The 25,329-nt window shown below is 36.1% G+C and overlaps 1 protein-coding gene across 1 annotated transcript; it reads right to left on the bottom strand.

Annotated features, from left to right (window-relative positions):
• On the bottom strand, positions 1 to 25,085 carry LOC121322089 (ly6/PLAUR domain-containing protein 6-like). The gene is made up of 6 exons (XM_041261602.1): positions 24,918 to 25,085; positions 18,533 to 18,646; positions 4,893 to 5,082; positions 2,381 to 2,479; positions 1,254 to 1,384; positions 1 to 584 (listed from the first exon to the last, which is right to left on the bottom strand). Exons 3-6 carry the CDS (start codon positions 5,008 to 5,010, stop codon positions 417 to 419), a joined length of 516 nt encoding a protein of 171 aa, XP_041117536.1. The 5' UTR covers positions 5,011 to 5,082; positions 18,533 to 18,646; positions 24,918 to 25,085; the 3' UTR covers positions 1 to 416.
• Between the last annotated feature and the right edge of the window lie 244 nt (positions 25,086 to 25,329).

The raw sequence follows: 25,329 nt of genomic DNA, 5'->3' as shown, positions 1-25,329 counted from the left end.
TTGAAAGAAAATGTACAACTCACTTAATTAAACAGTTGCATTACAAATAGTAATGCAACTATGAAACAGGCATACCAGTATTTGTTTATAATTCATTTGACTTGACCCATCACAAAGTGCCGATGTGAATGTGACCAAAAATTGCCTTAAAATACAGGGTTCCAGTGACTGTTATACAGTCCATTAGTGATCAACTCTTTAATGCACTACATATGAGGGATTCACAGTGGCTGACTTGGAAATTCATGGCTCTGTTTCTATTTTCATATCATTTAATATATGTGCTTTCCTGAGCTTTACATTTTCATCCTTACTGTAAATACTGTAAACCATCACATGATCAGTAATAATAATAAAGTTACACTTTGAAATAATACGAAGGGTGTTTTACAGAGCCTGTTTCAGTTTTACCTCCGCTACACAAGCATCAGGAACATGATGCTGATACAGGTTAAAACGAGTGAGCTGCTGTGAAGATGCTGCGCAGTTCCGCTGAGTGGAGAAGTTGTTGCAAAGATTGCCTCTGTCTCATTTCTTGGCAATGGCAAGTTGCAGATATTTCCTTCACAACAAGAAGTGCAGACCTGTGTGAAAAAAAAATGAATCAAAAACAGCAGTTTGTCACAATCTGATATGAAAGAAGCCAAACTACCACCCTGTGTCACTGTGAAATGTCTATAAGATTAAGGGATGGGTTCAGTGTTAAGGTTTAGGTTTCTTATTATTTTTCTGCCCTTTGAAATTACTATAACAGAGGTACAGCAAAAGCAACAGTTATTCAGGGACAATTCCCAATGCATTTTATAGTCTGATATATAGTATTACAATAAGCATTATATATATATATATATATATATATATATATATAATATATATATATATATATATATATATATATATATATATATATATATATATATATATATATATATATATTATCATTAGGAGGCCCCATTTCTCACATTTACATTAATGCTTTCCATAGTTCTGGAAAACAATTCTTCACATTTTTTGAATAAATTCCCATTGAGCCTTGTCTTTGCTTTAAAAGCACCTCCCTTTTGCTTTTGGTCTCTGTTTATTCAGGTTTACGTCTTATTAAAACCGTGAAACACTTCTCTGCTTTGTCTTGGTGTAATTTCGTGAATATATATCCCAGCTTCTTTTTAATAATGTGTCAATTTAACGTTTCATATCGGACTGAAGAGGCTGCCTCACATTTGCACTATCTGTCTTGCCCTTGTGTTCCTCACCTCATGTCCTTCATGATCAGGCTGAGTGCATCCCGTAGACAAACAATCCTCCAGAGCTACACAGCGCTTAGTGACTGATATACTGTCCCCACTGGAATCCATTTTGTGACGTGTGAAACAATATCTTGTCGCTGGTTGGGGACATCAAAAGATATTATAAATTTAGAAACATAACTCCTCAGACATTTCACACAGTGTTCAAATAAACACGGTGACACAACACAAACAGTTGTGATTTTAGAAAGTTGTGCAAATGCTCATTATGTAAAAGTCAAGAAGACTTTAGACACTAGTGCCTTCAGAAGACATTTTTGAAGTAGAGCTTTCATGAGGCATATGCACAGACTGCTTAGCATGCTTAAACTGTTAAATATACTCAGATATTCCTAATATTCAATGGAAATTACTATACAGTGTGTTTCCCTTTTGTCAGGATTGGGTGGAGATTTCTGTGTTTTACTGGAGGTGCTGTTTTTAATAGAAATTCTACTGTCAGGCATACGCAGCAGAAACATCCAATAAAAACAACACAGAGGTGGTCATTTCCTGTACTTAATGTAACCTCATGTAAATAAAACCTTGGTATTTGAAGCAAATAAAAATCCCACCAAGTATAACAAAAAATCTTAATGGCTCCATATGATAGTAATTTTCCAAATATGTCCGGGTTTGGTTTTATTTTCCACTAAATAGAATTAAATGTTGGCCTTTAACTGGCATTCCAATCCGATCAGACGAAAAGACATCATATCAACAGATCTAAAGTATTCCAGTCCGATCAGACCAAAATACATTCCTATCAACAGTATGTTCTGAGACGTTTCATTCCAACAACGCAAATAACAACCCTTTTTGCAAAGACAGGGCTGTTATATGGCCTCTCATATGAAATCTTGTTTATGGGTGTTTTCATAGCTGTGCAAACAGTTTCAATTTGACTTTTATACCAAATATTCTTCATGCTCTTCATTTACTGTCATGAAAAGACAGACTGAGACCCTTCTCACTTTGCTTTATCCATATTTTGCTGATCCAGCGCTACACAGGGTCGCATTATACAGCAGGAATTAGAACTCTCACCAACTGTTTCAGGCTTTCAGGAGAGAAAGAGACACATATGTTCTCACCTCGTGGGCAGTAAACATCTGGTGCCCATCGATTGCATTCATAGTTATCTGAAGCATTTTCACACGTGAAACACTTGAACCCACCAGGGTATGGCGTGGCTACAACAAAAAGGAAATTATACACTGTTAATCAGAGAATTCATTAAGCGCTCTAGAATTTTAGAGTATGAGTTCATTTTCAAAAACTGTGTGTAGGGCACATAACATCCAAGCATTTATTGAATTGGGACTTGCACAGATTTTAAATGTAAATGGTTTAGTGCAACATACAGTATCATGTAATCAAAGTCAATCTTGACTGTGAATGTCTCCCACAGGTTATGAACCTGATGCTTTTGATGCAAGAAAAGACAACACTCCACCCAACACTCATTGAACAGTTTCAAAAGAACTGAAACTGTATGGATAAACCATCTGTTACCACCACACAGCGGGTCATTATGCTCTTTCATTTAGAGTCAATGTACTAATCTGGTAAGACCTGTTTCCCTGTAGCTCTGACAGCTGTGGGTCTGAGGGTCGTCCAAACTTCAGTCACTATACAAAGACCCGCACTAAGCAAGCTGACATTGCTGTCATGAAGCTATCTGTGCTGTTTTCTTTTATGAAAATCTTTAATAGCCACATTTTAATCTGTAACATAAGCCATGCCATCTCCAGTAGGGCTGGGGTATGGTGTGGTCCAAACTTCTCTTATATTAAAGAGAAAACCCTCTTCATACCAGCCAGGGAAAGGAATGTGATAGCTACAGCACGACTGCAGCTGGCAAAATGTACCATCACGTAGTCAAAACAGAAATACACAAGGTTACACTGGTCCCGCTGAGCTGCGAAACTGCTGCGTGACCAGAACAGTTCACTCATTAGTGATTAGTGGATGAGAAAGCTGGTTAGCAGATACATTTTTCCAAAGAATAAGAGTTGTACGATCGAAAGCCTGACCTCTAATATAGTGACTTCCCTCTTGTCTGAGGCTTTAATGATACCCCTAATCGTGTTATTATCAATTAGATTATGGTAATCTACAGTTTAGTATAGTTTAAACCATAGAGATATTTTACACCTAGTCACACTGCCTTAACTACAGTAGCAAGAGAAATACATGTTCATTTTGTTCAGCAAGTTATGTTCTATATCTAACATAGTCTAACTGCATATTGGACCTCAGAAAACACAGTAAATGGTACTTGCACTTAGGCAAACAAAATGAAAAAGCTCTGTTCCCATAATTCCAGATCTCTCAATTAGTAGCTGGGACAGACTTGCTTGTAACATTATTAAACATAATCTAACATGTCTTTGTGTGTAAAATGACCAATAGCAGCTGACATACAAAAAAAAAAAAAACTAGTCTGCTTTCAAGGTCCATTTAGGAATTGAGGTCTGGCCACATTATCTAATTCATATTAGAAACAGCCCAGCCATGTCCTGTTTGTGTGAGGCTGAACAGAACATTGTGCCCAAGCCAGTTAGAATTCAACTAAACTAGAAGGGAGCTGCCAATTAATTAACTAGATTTGTAATTGCTACAATTTAGGCAACAACTCCTTTATGGTCTGATAAGTCCCAGCATTAATTAAATCAACATTGATATTAATTAAACTTGGAAATGGAGCCAAGTTACATGAATTAAAAAGGACTGAAATAGGAAGCAGTGAAAACTGCCCTCACTAGCTACCCTATTCTATGACCCGTGGTCCATAACAAATTACTGCCACAGGATGCCAGTCTCAGGAGCAGAGGAAATAGCCATTAGTTTTGAAGCATTTTGTTTATGTGATGGGGGATAAATAAAGGGGCCTAGACATTAGAATGAAACCTGCTATGTGCCACTCACTCTCCCACCCACAACTGACAAGGGGTAAGATGGGGAGAGATTGTGTGAAGATTCCACGGAGATGTTTGGAATTTTGTTCTTCATTATATCAAAGAATTGATTGGAGCACCGTTGAGCTGCACACAGTTGTTGACGCAGCTGTAGATAAATCTCATTTGGCTGCTGATCACAGAAGTTTCGTAAGCCCTATAGTCTCTCCTCCTAGGCCTTAGCCCCAACAGTGTGGGCAGTCCTTCAGAGAAACGATGAACTTCACAGATTCACAGGGGCCATTAACAGGCTATAGTAATATCCTTAGCTAATCACTAGTTTTAAAGGAGCCTTCTGGTCTGAGCATTCATGCCTGTGTGGCTTACAGGATTTCAACAATCAAATGGTGTTACACTGACACGGTTTAAAATGACCAGCCAAGGCAAATGACTAAAATCATTTTTCTGCCAACCCAGGAGTCTTTTCACAGTACTTTTGTAGGGTAACGAAACCAGTATGTTTAAATGACTGCAAGAGCTGATTTTCTGTAGCAGGTGTGCTATGACACAAATGGTTTGAACCAGCTGTGTTGATAAACTGACCTAACACCATAATATAGAGCTGAAAGAAATGTGCTTTAAATATAAAAAAAAAATTAAAAAAACAGTTGAAACAACGTTCAGAGAAGGTATGAGTGTCTCTTACTAGAAGGATGGAGGTAGATGATGTCTTGCACTGTAAAGTCCCGTGAGTGGACTGCTTTCAGCCAATCAGCAATCAGGCTTAGCAGCAGGACCCAGGCCACTGCAGGCCAGGGTTCCATTGCCGGGTGTGGCCTCACACATACAGCTACTCAGTCAGTCAACACCTTCTTCACTGCTGGATACCTGGGCACCTAAACCGAGAAAGAGTTACCATGAGATACAGGCAAGTGCACTGCAATTTATATTCTTAAAGCAAACAGCAAACAAGAAAGGAAGGATCAGAAATTCCAATATGGAGGGTTTTGTTTTTCTTTTTTTTTATTACGGTTAGTTGATTTACCTTGTGAAGATGGCAAGCTCTGATGCTAACACTCCCAGGATAAAATAATTCTAATACCTAAACTAAATTAAGAGAGAATGCATTTGTAAAACTTTTGTTCATTTTTGCAACATCTGAGTGAAAAAAATGGAATAAAAGATTCCAAATTGTCCAAAGGTCCTTCAGAACAAGAGGACAATCCGCTCATAATTATTAAAATGACCTATTTTCAGTAATCTGATGTAGTGCTCCTTAACTCATTAATAACAGGCCACAGTCATTACTAATCGCTACTAACTTTAAAGAGGCTTACATTTTAATCTATCAAATACAAAGTGCCTTTTAAAAGGAAACCAGTGTTTTGGTATGCTTTTTTGTGATGTATTGTTCACATTAGCAGCAATGGGAGGGGAATTACAATCATGCAGATATAACTGTGTACTTTGGCAAAGATGATACCTTTGTCTTGTTACTCTTTCCACTTCAGTGGCATTAGTTCAGGAAATAAGCAGTCCTGCACGTCTTCACTTTCTATCTAATGGGATTATATGTGTTGAAAATAGATTATGAAACAAAACAGTTATTTTAACTAACAATAAAAGGGCTATATGTTCAAAGCAACTACTCTAAATTGTCAATAGCACTATTTTTTGCAGACAGTATAAAACAGTGTGTTTTGTTGGCTTTAAAAGACGGCATATGTGTACCCACATTGTTTCAGAAACACAAGCAAAGCTCTCACAGCAGCACATTTAAAGACATGTTAAATCTCCAAGCTCATGCAGTTGTAATCTTTTCAAACAGTGAACTTAAGAGAAAACTGCTACATGGCTGTCTTCGAGATCGCAGGTGCAAGAGACAAAAAGTGGTCTTAATCATAATCAGAGGATTAAGTAATACAGTACTATTAGGAATTTGAAGTGTGCTATATCGTATTACAGAAGTCATTAAAAAGTCATTTGTAATGATATTACAATGTGGAAAAGAATATTGTCTTTATATATTATTAACAATACTACTACTACTACTAATAATAATAATAATAATAATAATAATAATAATAATAATAATAATAATAACATTATTTTTATATAGCACCTTTCATAGTGGACCACCATCACAAAGCTAGATAGCCTGTAAACTGTGCAGTATATGCAGAGTCATTTACAACAGGACATTGATTGAGCACAAAGAGGTTAAGTGACTTGCTCAAGGTCACACAGTGAGTCAGTACCGGTGACCTTCTGGTTACAGGGCCTGGACTAACCACTGGACCACACTGCCTCCTATTTGGGACAGAGAATCTGCTAAGAAACTAAACTAACTAAAAGAGTGAAACAAAATGTTCTACTGTGAAACAAAATACAGCCCTAGTGATCACAATGGCATTTAAATGCAAGTAGCCTATATATTTATATGGCAAGAAAATGTCAGTTACTTAGTATTTATTACATTTTCGTGGTTATCGGGGTCTTGTCTTGGGGAAAGAGTGTTTGCCACTGATACAGGATAACCCTAGAAGACTAAACAAAGCAAGTCTCTTTTCCCTCAGGTTTCAGACTAAACAGGAAACTGTTCTCTTGGGTTTTCATCTGTCACAGAAATGAATGTTACAGAAGTAAAGGATACCAATCAGAAAGAAGTCACAGCATTGATCATATATCATCTCACTACAACGAAGATTACATTTATTTTTTATCAACAGGTTTTACTTTTTGTGCAGCCTAGAGTGAAACTCAAAGGCTATTTAACCTATAACATCAGGTTGTATTCCCTATCCAAGACAATACAGCACTTCCAAAAAAAAAAAAAAAAAAATCGTATTCAGCTTTAAATCAACATTATTCTCAAATTCAGTCTGCTCCACTGACTGCTGTACCCAGGAAATTACCCAATTACAGAGTTTGCAGAACCTCGATTAACAAGGGGACATGTTATCCCTGCCTTCACAAGACCAAAGCACAATAGCAGTCCTACTTCGTATGGGGAGCTGCAAATTCTACCATTCTTTACTTCCATGCCAGTGCCTGCAGTAAAAGGGACGGATTCTCTCGGATTAGAGTATGTTCTATGAGCTGAAAGCATAGGATTAGCATTCGCCTTGCCTGTAACTCCCATCATTCATACTGTGCCTCTCCACTTTTGCGGCAACAAAAAATGGACGAACAGACCATGAGGTCACTTTCAAGATGCAAGCCAGGCTTTTGCAATCACCTTTGCTTACATCTAGTAAGATATCTACTGATCTGAAAGGAGAATGTTCCATGTTGTCAAATTAACATGTTTTTGTCCTTTAAAAAAAAAAAAATCTAACACAAATATGGTGACCCTCGATGAACTGTGCACTAAACTTTTAAAACCCTTGTGGCAAATGTCAAGCATTGTGCAACAAAAAGATGATTAAGGTATTAAAGAACTTGTTAAACAGTGTGTGTTTGTTTGTAAAACCAGTGGGCTACATGAAACAGCTATCTTGTCCAACCAGTGACTATACGCTCATCTGTGACTAGTAACACAGTCAAACATTAAACCACAGTGAGCAAGAACATCTTTTATCCATTGCTAGTTTCAATCATAACTATAAGAGACTGGTAGCAAAGCACAAAGAAAAAAAAATACAGTACATCCTACCATATATTAATTACTATCACCTCAGATGTCTCACATCTTCCACAAAAAAAAGCAATTATTATGGTAAATATGTATTCAGTTTTTTAATGGTATTTTTTGGTTGCTGTTCATGAAAGACAATTGTCTGACCGCTGTTCTACATATTTCGGTCTTTCACTTCTACTTGTAATTTGCATTTCTGCCTTGTATTGATTTTAACAGCGGCACCCTAAAACCGACATCCTATAAAACTATATGAATCCAGCTGTACTTTGACTATTTATTATTTTATTACCACTCTTGTGAAGTAATTTATTTTCCATGAAGTTCTGTAATAATGAATAAAGATAAGAAAACATACCTAGGTTTTGACAATTAATTTTTTCAAAGCAGGCGAACCTGTACAAAACATTTCAACAAGTAAAAGCTGCCAGCAATGGCACTGTGCCCACTTTTCTGACTAAAAGAGAGTATTCCTTGATAAGTTCCCTTTAAGTGAACCAGTGAGATCATGGCTCACTTGGGCGTCAATAGAATTTACTCTTTTATTAAACATGTCAGTGAGAATGCCAGGATAAGAACAAAAACATTATTACACCATTGCAGTGACATGCCTATATTGTGTCTGTTCACCAAGTGGCTAACTATACCCTTAATGGAAAACACTTGAGTAAGAACATTCTTGTTAAAACTTCTGCTACGGTAAGTTTATATCTGGGTTATGCACTGTCCGAGGCAATATTTTAATTCTGTCACCGAGACAAAAACAGGGCGGTATAAGAAACTTTTTAACTTTTAATTTTATTCACAAGTATTGATTTCACTTGTCAGAAAAACAATTGTTCTATGGTTCCTTACTATGTGCAAAACTACATCTCGCTATCAGTAGAAAATATTGAAAAAGGTTTCATTCACAGCCCACTCCGGGCCACGCAGGGTTTCCAGAAACAGTAAGTTTGAGAACCCAGGTTGACTAAAACCATGGAGGAGTTTAATACTTCATAAGAAATGCAATTATCAAAGCCACGTTTTAGTCTATTTTAAAAAACACGACCGACTAGGTTCTTTCAGATCAACACCATATTCTTCCCACACTTGTATGACCCCTGTACAGCAGCCTAATCATAAGACTAGTTCTTTGAACTCTGGGAGAGGTCACATACATTCAGAGGTCCAACAGCTGCATGAGCTTCCTTTCCATTTACTCTTAGTATCAAGCAGGCATTGCTACACGGTTCGTGGTCACTCTACAATTAAGCCATGCTACTAATTGTCAAACATAATTAGTGTGCTGCACTGGTCTTGAATGGAGATTACCTAATGTCCCTGGTATTGTTAATTGCACTTCCCTCCTAAAGTCTCTTGTGAGTGAGCTAATGGGGGCAGCTTGATTTTATCAGTTAGAGCCCAGGGCTAAGAGCTGAAAGAACTGAGAATGAAAATCATGGACCTGCAGTAATCCCCAGGACTTGCACTACAACAGAGAGATGTTTTTTCATGGTTGGGATATGACCGACCGACGGACCGACAGATTATAGATAGTCGACAGATTATAGATAGTCGACAGATTATAGATAGAGAGATAGATAGATAGATAGATAGACAGACAGATAGATAGATAGTAAGGCTATAATAAGGCTCTAGAGTAACCATGTGACCCCTCCATCTACTGTCTCCAAAACTGATAGCTACTGTATCCTGGTATATTCCATCACTGTTCAGTGAAGACAATGCTATGTGAATTTATAGCTACAAAGCAGTCTGTCAGTTTAGTGTTTACTGTTCTGTAAGGAGCGTAATAAAACTATGTCAACCAATCCTGTTGCCAGGTCAATAAAGTTACTATTTCCTGAGGCCTAGTCTATTTCCTGATACAGATTTACAAGTATACACGTCATTAAACTCCAGCAATGTGCCTTTTGGCTGTGTAGAGGAATTGGAAAAAGGCCACCTTGGTTATAATGTGTAACTATGAAACAAAGCTCTTATGAATAAACATTCTCCAAGAACTGCATTTTTTCTCCTCATTTTTTGGGCAGTCAACTTAACAACCTCAATTCTCCTAGACCCACCACAATATTTCTTGCCAGCATCCTTTTTTTCACTATTGTTTTCTGACTGTTGTACAAAGTGGGTCACTGAAATAACCTAAAAACGGCCCGGTTAGCAGTATGCTAGTTCATCTTAACTGCCCCTCTTCCTTAAAAAAAAAAAAAAAAAAAAAAAAATCTAAGTGTTTTAGAACACTGGCATTACTGAAAATCCAAAGTGCCTCCCAGAAAAATAAATAAATAAATCTGAAGACAGAGTCCCAATGGTGACAACAAATCTCAATTTTTCTGTAGCTTTCGTCCCTCACCAAATCAACTTGATTATAGTAGGGTCTTCTTAAATGAACACCGTAGTTCTGTAAATATCCCCCCTACATCTGGGAATAAAGTAATGTACAAACCTTGCAAGTTCAAAACATAGCTATCATTAAATTCGCCACTGAATACATACAGCAGACTTTTAGTTTCTAAAGCCATCTTCATTTTGGCTCTGAAATGTGTGTCAGGAAATTGTTTAAAGAAAGTGTTGAATTACCTAGAATTTTAGAATTTAGACATTTAAAACAATTTCAATATGTTAACGTAACATTATTCAGCAGGTTTCATTCGACTTTATGAAGCAAAATGAGTTAATTCTACAGGGTGATGCAAAACTTGGCCACAGCTTTACTACTGATATGCTGGAACTAAAAAAAGGCTTCCATTGAAGCTGGGATAAGGGTCTGATTTCACATTTGCAGGTGCGTAAGCTAAAGCCTGGGGACCTCTGATTTGTATCACTTTTCTCAGAGGTTCTACGTTTTTTAATGTTTTTGCTGCATGCCCTGGTGGAGTAGTTAAGGCTAACTCTGTGACCTCTGGAACAGGTGTGATGGTTACTAGAGACCTAGTCAGTCAAACTTGAAAGCATAACTACCGGTCACTGGTAGTAAAAAGCACTTTAGATAGACACTCTTAAGAGGGTAGAGTTACAGAAATGTTGACTTAATTGTTTTTCCAACCAACCTATTGTTTTGTGTCTTTTTCTTCAAATTTCAGTCAGAAATCGTATTTATGATGGTATTCAAAACCAATGAAGCAGTAACTGAAAAACAAAGCTTTGAAATATTAAATAATCTTCCTGTTTTAAAAAAAAAAAAAAAAAAAAAGTGGTTTTCTACCATTTCTACATTTGCCTCTGCTGGACGTAAAATTCAGCAGCTGGTGTTTCAGTTAAGATGCTGAGAGCTGTACAGCTCGGATTGTGGAGAAGGAAGAACCAATTCAAAAGGGTCTGGTTTTCAGAGGAATATAATTTGCCTGCAACAACTTGTAATCATAAAATTCTATAATTCTAATTGGAGACATTTTTCAGATCTGGTAGGAAAAATGTACATGTTAAAAGTATGTATAATTAATTCAGATAACTGTACATAATTATACATTTTTCTGGTATGGTTTCCAAGAAAACGTTGAGTTTATTAGGTTTATTTACGGCTTAGAAGTTGCTACGTGTTTTTTTATTTTGTTTTTTGGGTTTTTTTTTTTTAAAGAAATCATGCAAAGCACAGAAATAGTATGTAGAACTGATTAATTTTCCACAAAAAAGAGAATAAAAGTCTTGATTCCTTGTTGATATGAATGAAACAGTTCAAACACTAGACAAGAATTGTAAGTGTTATGCTGTCATGTATTATCTTAAAGACTGAATAACCACGTGACGACACATTGCAGCCTCATCATTTAAAAAAAAAGGATTAAGAAAAAAGAAATCCGTACAGATGAAACTGTGTCTAAGCACAGTGAACAGGAGGATTTAGATTTTGAAAGTTTATCTTGATAAGAACCAGAGCTCATCTATCTATAATCCCCAATTAATACTACATTGTTCAGGAGGTCTTCTACCCGTCTCAATCAATCACAACATTTGATGAACGTGAAAGAGAAGGTTGGAACTGACGCAGATACAGAATTTATTCTTTTTTTTTTCCTGTGTAAGCTTTTGAGCTATTTAAAAGCTTTCCATGACACAAGTTGCATAGTGTCCTAGCCTGTTCCAGCGAGTGTTTGTGACTGTTGATTATGGTATGGATGTCATCGAGGCTTCTTTCCTATTCCAGCACTGCAAATTGCTGTGATTATCTCTGTGGGAAATGGAATTAATTCTGAGCTGCCAACTTCTTTACAGCAAGTGAAATACTATTAAAAAAATACCAAAACCAGCATTCCTAATGTGACATCATTTGCTGCTGCTGAATGAAAGAATGATAAAGCTTTTCACGTGTGCGCCACAGTGATATTGGATCAACCACCACACCTACCACATTTCCAGCTTTACTGAACTCATGGGTCACTACTTTGTTCTAAACATAGGGTGAAACATAACGACATCCAGTTCTCCATACTGTAATTATCCAGAGTTTTTCCAACAGAGATAATAGAAATCTGACCCTGTGGCAGGGCGGTGGAAAAGCCCTGCACATAATTAGAGAGGCCGGGGCAAAGCCCTGCTTGTATATATGTTTGTTTATCAAGCACGGGTGAATGTATTGTTATGATTTCGAATGTATTGGTGTAGTAGTCTTTAAAATATTGTATTGTCAATACTGTATTTCGTGTTTAGTTAAAAACAAACCATTTTATTGTTTGGTTTAAATGTGGTCTGGCAGAGGTGGTGCTTGCAGCTCGTCTCTGCCAGACAGCTCATGTGAATGCAAACAAAAAAACCCAGAAGGTGATCATCTCCAGATTAATTCATTCATTAATTTATTGCTAGTCTGGAGATGGTCACCAGCATAAAAGCCTGCAGCAAAAGAAAGAATGAAAGAAAGAAAGAAAGAGACAGGCTTATTATAAAATATGGCAAATGAAAAGGAGCACCATGTGAGATTAATATATAAAAAAAAAAAAAAAAACAGGATCAGCACAGGATTACTGTTATGTGGAATGTAATAAACGAGAATGAAAACGGTGATTTTTTTCCCCCTTCATTTTACGTCATTTCTACGTTTGCTTTATTTGAAGTATTTAAAGTTAAATTTCAGTTTTCGTTTGCTTGTTCAGCTGCAAAAAGGCACAAGTAAACCTCAAGTTATTATTTTATGAAAGTGTGTCTATGTTCATTGTTTACTGCAAAGAAATGGCAATGGCAAAAAATTAAAGAATAAAGTAAAAAATAAAATTGGTTGTCAACTTTATGTACTATTTATTTCGGGAATAAACAAAACAACGTTTAACTTGAACTGCTATATGGCATCCTTTGTTTTGTAGTTAATTCACTGGGGTAAAGTAAGGTCTACACAACGTATTCTTTACTCCTGGGATATTTTTCTACTTTAATGTGCTACATATTGCAACGTCTTGCTGTAAAATAAAGACTCACACACACACAGGGGCCACGCCACCCTGCCCCTGCTGCTATGCTGTCTCTGCCTGCATTCTGAGCAAAATAATAGTTTTTATTGCTTTTTCAAAATGAACGTACAGCAAAACGAATATTTAAATTATGAGCGAACATGCAAACATAAAAATCCCATGTTCGTCCCAGCACTAACATTTTTAAACAGATTACATTTCAATCAATAGTTTAACTGGTGTTATCTAAACGGAATAATGTTATTGAGTCACTAGCTACAGCTGACAGACGTCTACAACATTCATTATTGAATGTGTGAGAATGTAAACCAGCCTTCACACAGTTAACTTGATGAAAAATGAACTGATAAAGAAGTCAATACAACCCAGATTATCTTACTCAACAACTGATGTAAAATCAATTACAAGTAGATAGGGGTATTCCAAGATTACCATTAACTTTAGTTGTAGTCTTCCTATAAAAGTTACAAATGTAGCTAATAACAATGTTTTTACCTTACCTAAATTAAATTTCATTAACTTCACATAGATTTGTAGTGTGGCACGTGTCTAAAAATGCCTTCAATTCTGCTTTTAATACACCTTCTCATAGTTCAACTGGGGAATGCTACTTCCCTGCTAAAGCCCCTTTTACTGGGACAATGCGCAATTTGCAGGTTTTATGAGCTAGTGGTGTAAATTGGGTTTTTAATGGAGCTGCTGTTTAAATAGAATGTTTATCTTAATTGGGTTTAGCCAAAGTGGATGCAAGATTTAAAACAAGTATTTTCACATAATGCTCCCTTTAAAAGATGCTTGAATAGTAACTGCTGGTTCTCTTCTACATTCTTGAAAATGTAATTGGACTGTTGCCACTAATAATAGCATAAAGACATGGATTGTTTTCAGGCAGGTTTAACTATCCATGCAGGTCTACATTATGCCAACACATTGAAAAATAAAAAAGGCAACAAAAAGCACTTCAGTGTCAATACCCAGTTTGTAAGCTGCCAGTATGACAAGTCAAGAGAGCATGATGCAAGGGTAGGAAATTGAAAACAGTTCCCTACATTTTACTAATGTGCTCCAGGCAAGAGTAAAAAGCCATAGGAATTTATTAAGATGAGAATGAAATGGGCTTGGAGTTCTGCCTAGAAAAAAAAGAATACCACATTCACTTGCAAGTAATGCTACTTTATTAAAAAAAAAAAAAAAAAAAAAGGTGCAATTAAGATTGTTAAAAAATAATCTTGTTAAAAACCAAAACTTAATCAAAAAATAAATAAAAACCTGTTAGCAAGTTGTCGAGCAAGGGTCTTAAAAATGGCCAAGGTTACACAATGGAAACTATTTCACCCTCACGTGTTATACAGCCAAGTATAGAAAGGTAACACCCAAAGGTAAAACCAGGGATTACTGCAGCTGCTTGAACATTTATTTATTTATTTATTTATTTAAACAATTCAGCAATTAATAGACTTTCATTGTTTTATTTGTAAATGTAATGCTAATGAAAGGTAAGGGGACTGGTCAATGCATTTTTTTATTTTATTTTTTTTTACCAAGAACAGATTGACAGTTGACGCTGAACACTGGTGTTTGTAGGAAAAAAACCTCGCATAGTGGTGCAATAATCTCTGAACTGGGATAATTGCACCACTATGCGAGATTTTTTTCCTACAAACACCAGTGTTCAGCGCTGGATGAATCTGTGCTGAGGTGATCCTTTCACAATGGCCCTTTATAAAACAGGTTTGCTCAGCCTTGCACTCAAACGAGGACAAGTCCCTGATACGATATGATGCTGGCAGAGGATATGACACCACCATTCAGCTCTGCAAAAGCCCTGAGGCTAAAAAGCATTATGTAAAAAAACTAAAATGTAAATCTATAGTAAATTCTGCAACACAGCCACAAGCAATACAACACCCAGATGTTCAAACACTGGGCTCAAACGTGCACTAATATCCCACACTGTTAGACCCGAAACACATCATAAAGCCGCTGCATCCAGATTAGTTCTCATATTGATCTAAATCACTTCAGGGAGTCAAATTACTTTACCTGCAGCTGCCGGAGTCCCACCCAGCTGTAAAACTGGATTCTGTACAAGCAAAATGAGTGGAAAGAAGAAACCTCTCAGCTGGTATATACATGTACAAGTGTGATAGGAAGATAATTACAAATAACATTTGTACATACAGTGAGATTGCATGAAATCTGGCGCTTCTGTTTATATATATATATATATATATATATATATATATATATATATATATATATATATATATATATATATATATATATATATATATATATATATATATATATATATATATATATATATATATATATATATATATATATATATATATATAGTAAGGTAGCAGGGAGGGGGTTAAAATCCTTCCCTGCTAAAACTTGTGAGAATGCACATTTGGGTCTAATTGTTTAATTGCTTAATTGTTTAGTAATCCCCTGCACCTGGTGGTAGTTGTAAATTAGAGCCAGGTGCAGGGTATTTAAGAGAGACAGGCAGTTTGTTTGGGGCTGCTGTGTGTAGGGAGGCAGAAGGTGTGGTCTGCTTCCAAGCAGTCAAGGTAAAGTGCTGTGTTAAACCATGCGAGTTGTGTTTGGGTTACAGGTAAACAGCTTAGCTGTCCTGGTTCAGTTAGGTTCCAGACGGTATAGTTAGTGCTCCAAGAAGGAGCTAGGTGTTTGTTTGTTTTGTTTAATTTATTTGATTGGTGTTTATTAAAAGTGTGTGTCAGCGCTTAAATCAATTCCATTTCTGTGTCCTGGGTCTACTTTGAAAGGGGCAACGAACGTGAAAGAATACATCACTATTATATATATATATATATATAGAGAGAGAGAGAGAGAGAGAGAGAGAGAGAGAGGTGGGGGGTTTTGTTTAGTTTTTTTCTTTTTTTCTTTTTTTTTTTTTTTTTTTTTTTTTTCTCTAAAAAAAAAAAAAAGTGACCTAATTATACTACATAAGATACAAAATGTTGCTGCTAGGAATTACTATTGTTTTAATAACACAGGCAATTTACACCAAAGCACTCAACTTCCTTATGGCAATTAATGATGCTTGAGTGTCTGAACCTCTTGAAAACGAAAGTCCACTTCAATTCCAATCACTGTGGACCAGACTGAAATTCTGCTTGTGCACTGAGTCCTGGCTCATTCTTTGATGTACTTTAAGTCACGTGTATAATTTTTTAAACCCCTCGTGGCTGAATACAAAGATTAGAAGGATTAATTGTGTAACTCTGTCACGCAGGGGGTCAGGTTTTTTATTTTGTTTTAGGAATTATTATTTTGTGTTTGGTAGAGATGCATTAAAATGGGCAAGATACTTTATACTACGATTACTAACTGTGTTAACCAAGAAAGTCTATTGCATTTATTAAAATATAAATACAGCTACTAAAGTTTTATATTTCTATAAATATCCTGGCTTAATGACAAAAAAAAGAAAAGAAAACCAGCAACAGATAGCTATGTTACAATTATATTTTGTTCAGAATTTCCTATCACTTGAGTAACTCAGAGTTTATTAGTTTCTTGCAGATTCATTACCATGAAGTTAGGTATGTTTTTTTCAAACTGAAAGTTTGAAACTATTTAAATGTATTATTTAATCTACCTTAAAGATAACAATTAAAAAAACGTGGAACAGATTAACTGGTTAAACCAAGTTTTACTTCGCATTGCTAATTGTGTTTGTTTAATGAGCTTAGGAGTCTGCTCTTCACTGTACAATGGTAATGAAGATGTATATGCTGTGCTGGAAAAACAAGATGTACTTAGTCCTACTGAAGCAAATAAAGAATAAAACCAATAACTTGTGGGTTATTTGTTTTTCTATTAGGTTCTTTCCCCCTTTTTTGTTAATGTATCACAGATTGTGGTTGTTTATTGCCTGATTGTTGTTTATTTGTTTATATTACATTATATATATACACACACACACATACATGAACACATAATAAAATAAGATTTTTTTATTACGCTTTTTTTTTTTTTAAAGTATAAAACACCTGATGGATTAAAATATGGAAAGCGTGTTTTGCGGCTATCTAGTAGCTTTACATCATTTTGATAAATATATTTCTCACTTCAGCATTGTTAATAATAATAATAGAGGGAAATGGTTCTAAAAGGTTTTAAGAAAAAAAGTAAGTAGTTTTATCTCAGCCACGCAGAAGGAATAACTAATCCTCACAGCCTCCCTAGACACAGAAATCTGTCTCAGCGAAAGTCATTCAGATGTATTGGCAGAGTTCAGCAGCAGGTATGTGCACATGATGTCTGTTACTCTGACAACGTTACGAGATTCTGTTACTTTTTACCTTTAATCATAAAAGGAATTGATCACAATGTTTTTAAGTCTATTAGAATTTTAAACTATTATGTTTTCTCACTGTTTGCAGCCAAATCTTCATTTAATTGAAGAAGTGCCCCATATCACTTACGGTTAAAGAAAGGGGGCTTATAACCAGGAGGTCCCCAGTTCAAATCCCAGCTCAGCCACTGACTCACTGTGTGACCCTGAGCAAGTCACTTAACCTCCTTGTGCTCCGTCTTTCGGGTGAGACGTTGTTGTAAGTGACTCTGCAGCTGATGCATAGTTCACACACCCTAGTCTCGTATCTTGTAAAGCGCTTTGTGATGGTGGGCCACTATGAAAGGTGCTATATAAAAATATTGGTGCTATATAATAAATTATTATTTATTATGAATCCACCTGCATGGTAAAGCATTGTAATAGCCATAGATAACCATGGTAAATGGTTATCTATGGCATAGTAAAAGTATATTAAACTGCAAAACTACTATGCAAACCTTTAAAAGGAGATGTCATGACAAAAAAATAAATAACAAAAAACCCATGTCTTTTATAATGGCATGGGAAATAATGAAAAATTCCACTAGCTGTTGTTTTTATAAACAGTGGTACTGCGCAGTATATTTATTTTTTCTATGCTTCCTTATTCACCTTTGTCTTGCAAGACCATCTCAATGCACAAACTGTCAAACCAACCTTTATTTTTCATTGGTTTATAGGCTAACTGTGTTGGAGTAACTGTTGTGACACAGTTAGATGTATTACAGTCAGATCCTGACCTGTGGCATTTTGCTTTAGCGAAGCCCTTGGTTTCTATAAGGAATCACATGGTGGTCTCATAACTAGACACAACTGAAAGTTCCAGAGTTAGGATTAAGATGTCAACAGGATGTTCTGTCTACAATTTCTAACTAGCTCAAGAGGACCACGTTTTAAATTTAGTGTCCGGGCAACAAGAATTCATTATCACTGACCTCTTTGCAGCCTTTACAGTCACTTTTTTGGTAGCCAGCTGTTGAGGGTCGAATCCTTTCTTAAAAGACAGGGTGCTTAATCCTTCTGAAGGGTTCATAAGGCATCTGAATTCCCTGAAGATATGAAAAGAAGAATGACAGTCAAAGCAGTGCTATACTGTTACAGCCTCAGCGAGTGCCAACGGAATTGTACCCTTGTGAGAGCCATGGACGTGTTAGAAATCAAAAGAGCTAATTATGCTTTTCCTGCAGCTTGAAACCTGACTGGACACAATGAGCTACTAAAGGAAAACCCTTTTCACATGTTTCCTGCTGGGACCAGTGCATTTTGCACTATGGACCTCATATATTTATGTTCTTTGCTTTAGAACAAACGACAAACAGATCCAAGAATGGGTCATTTGGGTTCATACTGTTAGCAATCACTTATGGCTGATGTCATAACCACTGATTAGCATTAATCTTGGACTACAGTACCTGATCTAAAGTAAGGAAGTCCAAGATTAGAGCTAATCAGGATCTGTGAAACCAGCCAATATTCTTTTGTGCTTTTCGCAGTCTAACAGCAGGCAGAGTTACAATGTAAGAACACCCTCTTTATAAGTGTGGCTGACAATTACATATCTAAAAAAGTCTTTCTCCCCAAAATTAACTAAGAAAGCTTAAAGTAGGGGACAAAATCACACCAAACCATGATGAAGCAGAATGTAGGAAGTTTCAAAAAGACAAAGCATACAATCTAAAGAAAGTGTTCACTGGGATTTCAATGAGATAATAAAACCAGTTACAGGTTAGCAGTGCGGTCGGTTACTTTTATTCTGTTACATATGAAGATAATGCTCTTTGTGGATAACCGCAGTTAAAGCAAGCCTTCCATCTGAACTTCATCGGTATTCAGACTTGAAAAAAAAAGTAAAGTCTCTCCCTCTGTCTATTTGCAGATAAGTGGAGGAGAGCTGAAATGTTAGTCAATATGTCTGTTTTAAACAGAACAGGAGGAATCTTCATGATCAGGTTGCTTGAGGTTTCAGTTTAAACATTTCACCAAACAGCCCAGGTATTAACTCCCAGGAGCTCTTCCATGTGTTTTAAAAGTATTATTGTACGCATCCAGCTTTCTGTCTAAACTTGTACTGAGAATCATCACCTTACTGTTTTAGTTGTAAAGACCGCCACCAGACAGAATGTATAAATAATTTAAACACTATATATTCAGGTCAGTTGCATGAACCCAAGTGATTGTCTACCCATGTGGTTTCTCACAGAAAACCATTTAATGTTTGACTTTAAAGACAGTTTTCAGCTTAATTACAAAAGTACCAAGCCTGGAAGCTGACTATGTTCTACTCTGCATCAATTCCCCACTTTCATCTGGAAATGCAGGAGTTCAAAGCAGTTCCTCAATTAACTATGCATCTTATGCTTTGATCTATATATTAAAAACAAAACAAAACAAAAAAAACATCAAGATGGTCAGAATTACCAGTTCATTCAGACAAGCACAAATACAAATAAAAATTAAATTAATATATATTTTTGTTTTACTATTCATAAGTGCTTGATTTTTATATTTACATGTGTTGATATAAAAATAGTCATATATCCAAACAGCAGGTGCACACCAGGGTGTAAATGACCTTTAACCTTACAAATTAAATCCATCTACTCTACAAATATGTAAAAAAAAAAAAAAAAAAAAAACTGCACGCAAAATAAAACTAATTAGCACCAGAATTAGAAACGCCACAAGGCCAGTAAATCAAACCAAGTAAATCAAGACAATTTTATGAATTTAAACTAAACACAAACCAAATAGCTGTAAACTTGGAGTTTTGGTCTGGGTTAGTACAGTCTGACTCACTGCCAGATGATCTGTCTAACCCTAAATCTAAACATCAGTTTCATGTCAGACTGGCTGCTTTTACTAAGTTAACTAAGTAGACAAAGATTTACTGGGTATTAAAATAAATAAATAAATAAATAAATAAATAAATACCAGGTCAGCCAAAATAGATATTAATCCTCTGGATAATACTGCTAAGACACATTTCACACAACAAGGAGAGAGATTTTTAGAGAAGAAACCTGTGGGGTTTTCTGTTCAGAATGACTACAGTATGAATTACTGTCACTGCTCTGAGCCCCACACTACAGGAACCAGAACTGTAAGAGTGAGCCTCTCCCTGCAATGCACAGCTGAACTCTGGAAGCTAGATTTACTACTTGGAAGAGTGCAGATCAAACTGATTGGAGCTACAGGAATTCACCCTGAAGACCAGCTAAAGCACTGGGTCAGAGCTCTGGCTTATTCAAGGTCATGCTTTGTCGTAATTAACAACCAGCAGTCCTTTAACCAATTTTTCATAATGATACACTGGGGGTAAACTCCAGTAACAGAAATATTTTTTTCCAGTATTTAAATTCCTTGAAGTTCTGTCATGTTCATGCACTAATACATACAGAGACCTTTTTTTCAGCCTAGAGCAGCAATCAAAATAAAAAAATGAACACCTTGGCTGCGTTCCTAAGTTCAACGCTGAGAAGCAACAACTCTCAAAATCGTTCCTAAACTCACCGTTGACAGCTAGTGACTCAACTCAACTCTGACTCAACGAACTTACCGACTCTCAGAGCTGGTGAGCTGATCAACAGAAAGATGGCGACACCCACAAAATGTATGAATGGGATTTAAATGTAGATACTGATACCGCAATCTGCCATCAAAACAAAACATTTTACATATTATTATATATATATATATATATATATATATATATATATATATATATACGAAGTAATGCAGCATATTTAATAAAAACTTGTATTTAAGATTTTGTAATATTCTTTTTAGATTCTGAAGCTGCAGGCCGATATGCAGAATCGCTCATTTTAAATTTTACCGTTTAGTTTAGGAATGCAACGAAGCGTTCCTAAATACCCGGAAGTGTTGTGACAATAGTGACGCTTTGTTGAGTCAACGCTCAACAGTACTGTTGAAGTTAGGTACGCACACCTTCACTTTAAAGTACAAGACACCTAAATCTTGACTGCAAATGAATGTTTAATATAAAACACGATATTTCATTATAAGAAGCCAGACACAATCAATGTCCTGTCTGTACTGTATAGAGAAATGCCTGCAATGCCAAAAAGAATCCTTGCAATAAAAGGAATATCAATAGGTTATCAAGATGTGTATAATTAACTCAGTAGCAGTATGCTTCTAAAATCTTTGACAAAACCACTTGGAAGAAGTTCCACTAATTTCTGTAGGATGGTCTGGAATTGTATTCATTGAAAAGTGTTGTTGAGAAAAACATCCTTGTCAATCCTTGTACTTCGCACTGTGTTAATGAGTGGGGATTCAAGGTCACATAGCCCAGACCAAGGTTTGATAACCACCCTGCCTTTATCAGTGTCTCTGCTGGTAGAGTACTGTGTGGGTGTTAGTGGTTTTTTCTTTCTTCCCCTCTGTTTTGCAGTGCACTTATGCCTTTTGATGTACCAATGCCCACATCTAAAGACAAATATTTCATAACTCTGTTTTGCAGTGTTGTTGCACCCTGCACTCTGAAAGAAGTGCTGCCACTTTGCTAAGGCTTCCAATGTAATGCACTATTTACCATTATGGATGCATCGTCATTGAACCCTTTCAGCTGACCCTGTTTTAGGGTCTCCTGAGCCTTACCCCCCCCCCATAACTGTCCTATCAGTTATCAAAACAGGGCAGTGTACGCAGGTGATACATGTATCTTGAAACTAAATTGACCTAAACATACCTTCCACACACCTCAGGGTCTTATGCCATGCATTTGGTGTTGTTCAGTGGTGCGTGGGGTATCCGAAAGATTTCTATCTGTCATTTAAGGAATGTTCTTGTTAAGTGCTTGAGCTGTCAAGTAAAAACATTTAGCAACATTTCGTGGTTTTTCTTTTAAAACATCAAAATCTACTAATGGGGAAAGAATGAGGGTATACTGTAAGTAGGTGTTTACTGTATATCAGTCTGTCCATCTCTGCTTTGAAGTACAGTGCAGTATTATAAAAGCCTGCCTCCCTCACAAGGCACTCATCCACATGAGGGTATCTTCACACACACATAAAAAAAAAAAACAGTTTCCATACTACAAGAAAAAATACAATGTGCTTAGATTAAAACCTGAGTTTACAAGTTGCTATCCATTTACCTTTGTTCAGGATCTTGCATACAGTACCTGAGGCTAAACTGGACCCTGATCCAAATGCCATGCTGTTAAAAATATCTTTAATATGCCTGTGTATTATTTTTTCAAAACTACTGAAAAATCCATGTATAATTGGGCTCAAATCCCTTGAAACAAATGTACTGTACTTCAGACTGGCTGATCCCACATAAAGGTAGAACATATTGTGATAAGTAAAAGCTGGATAGGTCTAGAATGCCCACTCAGGGATTCCAACATCTACTTAGAGGTTAGCGCTCTGCTGCCTGAGCACTGTTGTCATTTATCAAACACAGCTCTACAAAAATCCAGCCATTATGAGCTGTTCTTTACAAGCATCCCAATACAACTGGCAAGCTACACGCTTCTCACCTCTCAGCTGCTCCACACTATTCCTCTGTAGGTGTTATGCATCAATCCGCTGTCTGTTTGTGTAGCTCCCACGCTTCCTACTAGGATGTATTTCAAGACATGAACGAGTAATATGTGTGACCGCTGCTTTTAAAACACTTTCATAAATCTGTTATCTCCCGACATGCACCCTCTCACTAGACACATAGAATTCTGGCTTAGAGCAAGAAACCTAAATGATGTTTATTCACCTTTTTATCAATGAGCAAAACAAGTCACATGCATACATAAATTAACCTTATGAGTTGTCTCATTTTGTAAAAACAAAAGCTGTTTTTGCTTTGAAAGTACTAATTGTGTTAGTAGCAAAAATATTTAAAAAAAAAAAAAAAAAAAAAAAAGCTTCTCATGCTATGTTGAAAGGATCACTTTCAAAAATGTGGAGAGCCTTAATATCTTTATGAAAAGTTACTATTTTAATTATCATGAACAAGAACAATAAACGTTACCCCATCACATGAACACTGAAATAAACACCAAGGGGCTCTCATGGAAGATGACCTGGTTCTTCTCATTATCATTGTCAGTTCAGTTACAGATGACAAGAAGATTTACAGCACAATAAAAAAAAAAGCCTCTTTCACATAAAATGCATTTAATGTATTATGCATTGTTCCTCACTAATATTGTAAAACGCTTTGTGATGGTGGTCCACTATGAAAGGTGCTATATAACATAAATACTGATTGATTGATTGATTGATAAATGCCAGCTAAATGATGTTAAGGTTAGGGTTCATGTTAACCCATTAAGCATAAAATATTTTTTTTCTTTGAACACAGGATGTATTTATATAATTTAATATATACATTTTAAATGAATATGCTACCATTCTATACGTTTTCAATCTGTTAGACGTGTATATTGACAGGAATATTTACAACATAGATTCGCAGCGTCCAGTCAAGTTAGATGTGTCTGTAATCAGACCAGTGAAATTTCACGCCGGCTATGAAGCTCAACACATAGAAAATTGAGCTTTATCATCATTGTGGGGAAAACACCAAGAAATTGATCATTTTCAGGCTTTAGCTTCAGAAAGAGTGTATTGTGATTTGACGTTACATTATAGAAATGTAAATATCAGTTTTATATGTACAGATTTGCTTGTTCACAGATATATTTACATTAAAATTCCTGTCACAGTATCGTATATAAACTGACCCTCACTGTCTGGTACCCTGACATGCTTATGGCATAAAAGAAACTTAAAACTTATGGCACTTTTTATACGCCAATATTGTGATCCAGCACATTTTAAGATGTGCAGCACTTTCCAAAATTAAGCTGTTCAAACAACTAATGCCTTACCCATCTTTCAACAAATTCACTTTCAAATTTTAGTTCATACACTTAAAAAAATGTAAAGATGCAAAAAAAAAAAAAAAAAAAAGTGTATTGTAACCTGTTTCCTTATCTAAAAGTAAACGTCTATAAAATATGCTAAGGGTAACCATCGCAACCAAATATTGTGCAAAATAATACAAAAATATATTGATCAATTACTAATTACTGTAGTTAATCTGAGGTTGCCAAGAAAAACACAATAACAAGTTCAATGTTGTATTATGTACCTCCATGCCGCCTTACTTGAATTATCAAAGAAAGGTGTTTGCTCAAGAAAAATAAACTAGTAATAACTAAGTAATATGTATCCATTGTTCTTTGATGCATTAACCTACACAGACAATGCAAACAATAAAGTAACATTGCGTGCGTTTACTCGATCTTGCCACACATAAAACTATTTGAGATGCATTACAATGACTTACCTATAAATGCTCCCGCTTTTCAACCTTATTTATACAACTTCTAGTATTTCACGGGTCAAAACAAACACCCACTTCTGCGTGCGTTGGTTTTGTTGTGGGCTGTTATTTGAGGTGTCTCAGGTTTTTACTTTCAGAATCTGTCATTCAAGTAGGGCACGCAATCATCAATCGCTCTCTGGCTGCTTTCAAGGTTAACCAATGAGGATCCCAACTGGGCGTGACCATCGCTGGAGTAGAGCGTCTGTATTGGTGGATAACTGATGCCTTTGGCACATCTGCTATGAAATTCAGGATCTTAAGTAGCGACACACCCACGAACCTGCAGTCCATCGCACTCCGTGCAAGAGGACAGAGTTAGTTTACGAATTTGTCTTGGATTAAATATTTTTTAAAAGGCAAATTAGTCATCGGA

This window comes from Polyodon spathula, chromosome 10 (assembly GCF_017654505.1).
Source record: "Polyodon spathula isolate WHYD16114869_AA chromosome 10, ASM1765450v1, whole genome shotgun sequence".
Lineage (NCBI taxonomy): Eukaryota > Metazoa > Chordata > Actinopteri > Acipenseriformes > Polyodontidae > Polyodon > Polyodon spathula.
The sequence above is the reverse complement of the archived record's forward strand: the minus strand, read 5'-3'. Positions and strand labels throughout refer to the sequence as shown.